We start from the raw sequence: 1,344 nt of genomic DNA on the forward strand, positions 1-1,344 counted from the left end.
TTTAAAGTGTGGTTTACATACATAACCGTTCAAATGTTTTTTTTTAAAGACATTAATAGTTATATTCAGCAAAGGCACATTAAATTAAGCAGAAGTGACAGCAATGACATAACAAAAGATTTCTATTTCAAACAAACAGTTTACATTTTTAAATAGGTTTCCATACATTGCAGTTTATGAATTACCGTTTTAATGGGAGGGGCTACTGAGACATTCTAACTGGAGAAAAAAAATGGAATGCTTGCTTCAGTAACAGTAACAGGTGTTGCACACTAACTTGCATATCGTCCTGAACAATGATACTCTTTGTTTTTATTTTGTTTTCTCTTGCAGGTATGTATTCTGTTCCAGACTTGCAAGATTTTTGTTTATTGCATGCTTAGCTGCTTATCCATGTCTTTAACGAGCTACATTTTTATATTTCTTTCTGTAGGCGATATTTTTGGGAATGTCATCACACCGGTCCACAATGAAGTATACAAAACAGAAAAGGACATTATATCCCTGTCCTGCAACTACTCCTCAGCAGCGAGTCTATATTGGTATCGCCAATATCCTGAATCGGCTCCTGAATTTCTTTTAGTAATTCTACATGCAAATGGGAAAGTTTTACAGAAGTCTAAAGTTGTGGAACTAGATCCTCGATTCTCAGGAAAACTGAATAAAGAGAAAACCCACACATATCTTGAAATCTCCTCTGCTAAAGTGACAGACGCAGCAACGTACTACTGTGCCCTGGAGCCCACAGTGACAGGAAAATAGACAACACTGTTCAAAAACCCTCCCTACATAGAGGGTAAAGTATACCACAGTAAACTGCATCACAGTTAATATGGCAGAAAAAATCCCCAAAATAAAATGCAAACTAATGTTTCTGATGTACAGACTCAGTGTTGTTTGGTTGCTTACATTTTGTATGTGCAGATGGGTTTGAAAGCTGAGACTGCTTGTGTTGAAAAGCAACCATTCCACAAGACTATTAAATCAACACATACTGGGGTTAGGTGATATTTGTAAATAAGTTTCACAATTTATAAGCTGTAATGGCTTACCTAACTCCAAAATCCCCATTTAACTTAAGAAAAAATAAGTGACAATAGTAACAGTAGCAATAATATTCATTCAATGAGATTAGATTGCCATCTGGTGGGCTAGTAAAATCAGAGCCGTTAATGATTAACTTAAATATTTTTTTTTCTCTCTTTAATCATGAAAAGCTAGTTTCTGATTTCAAAAGTAGTCAGATTGGTGAATTCTAGATGGTGAATCTTGCACATCAAATGTCATTGTAACTATAAAGCTAAGCAATGTACCTTATATAGTTTTAGTTTGAGGTAGAGTATT

General features: G+C 34.7%; 1 protein-coding gene across 1 annotated transcript; it reads left to right on the top strand.

Annotated features, from left to right (window-relative positions):
* The first annotated feature begins 296 nt into the window (after positions 1-296).
* LOC107577925 (immunoglobulin iota chain-like) lies at positions 297-762 on the top strand. The gene is made up of 2 exons (XM_016263947.1): positions 297-333; positions 434-762. Exons 1-2 carry the CDS (start codon positions 297-299, stop codon positions 760-762), a joined length of 366 nt encoding a protein of 121 aa, XP_016119433.1.
* Positions 763-1,344: the final 582 nt, after the last annotated feature.

This window comes from Sinocyclocheilus grahami, unplaced genomic scaffold, assembly GCF_001515645.1.
Source record: "Sinocyclocheilus grahami isolate Dianchi unplaced genomic scaffold, SAMN03320097.WGS_v1.1 scaffold7785.1, whole genome shotgun sequence".
In the NCBI taxonomy this organism is placed as follows: Eukaryota; Metazoa; Chordata; class Actinopteri; order Cypriniformes; family Cyprinidae; genus Sinocyclocheilus; species Sinocyclocheilus grahami.

What these genes read in the sequence shown, in the direction of transcription:
- LOC107577925 (XM_016263947.1), top strand. Translation starts at nt 297, where the DNA reads ATGATACTCTTTGTTTTTATTTTGTTTTCTCTTGCAG. An exon ending in TATTTTGTTTTCTCTTGCAG is followed by an intron (nt 334 to 433) that starts GTATGTATTCTG and finishes TTCTTTCTGTAG; the next exon opens with GCGATATTTTTGGGAATGTC.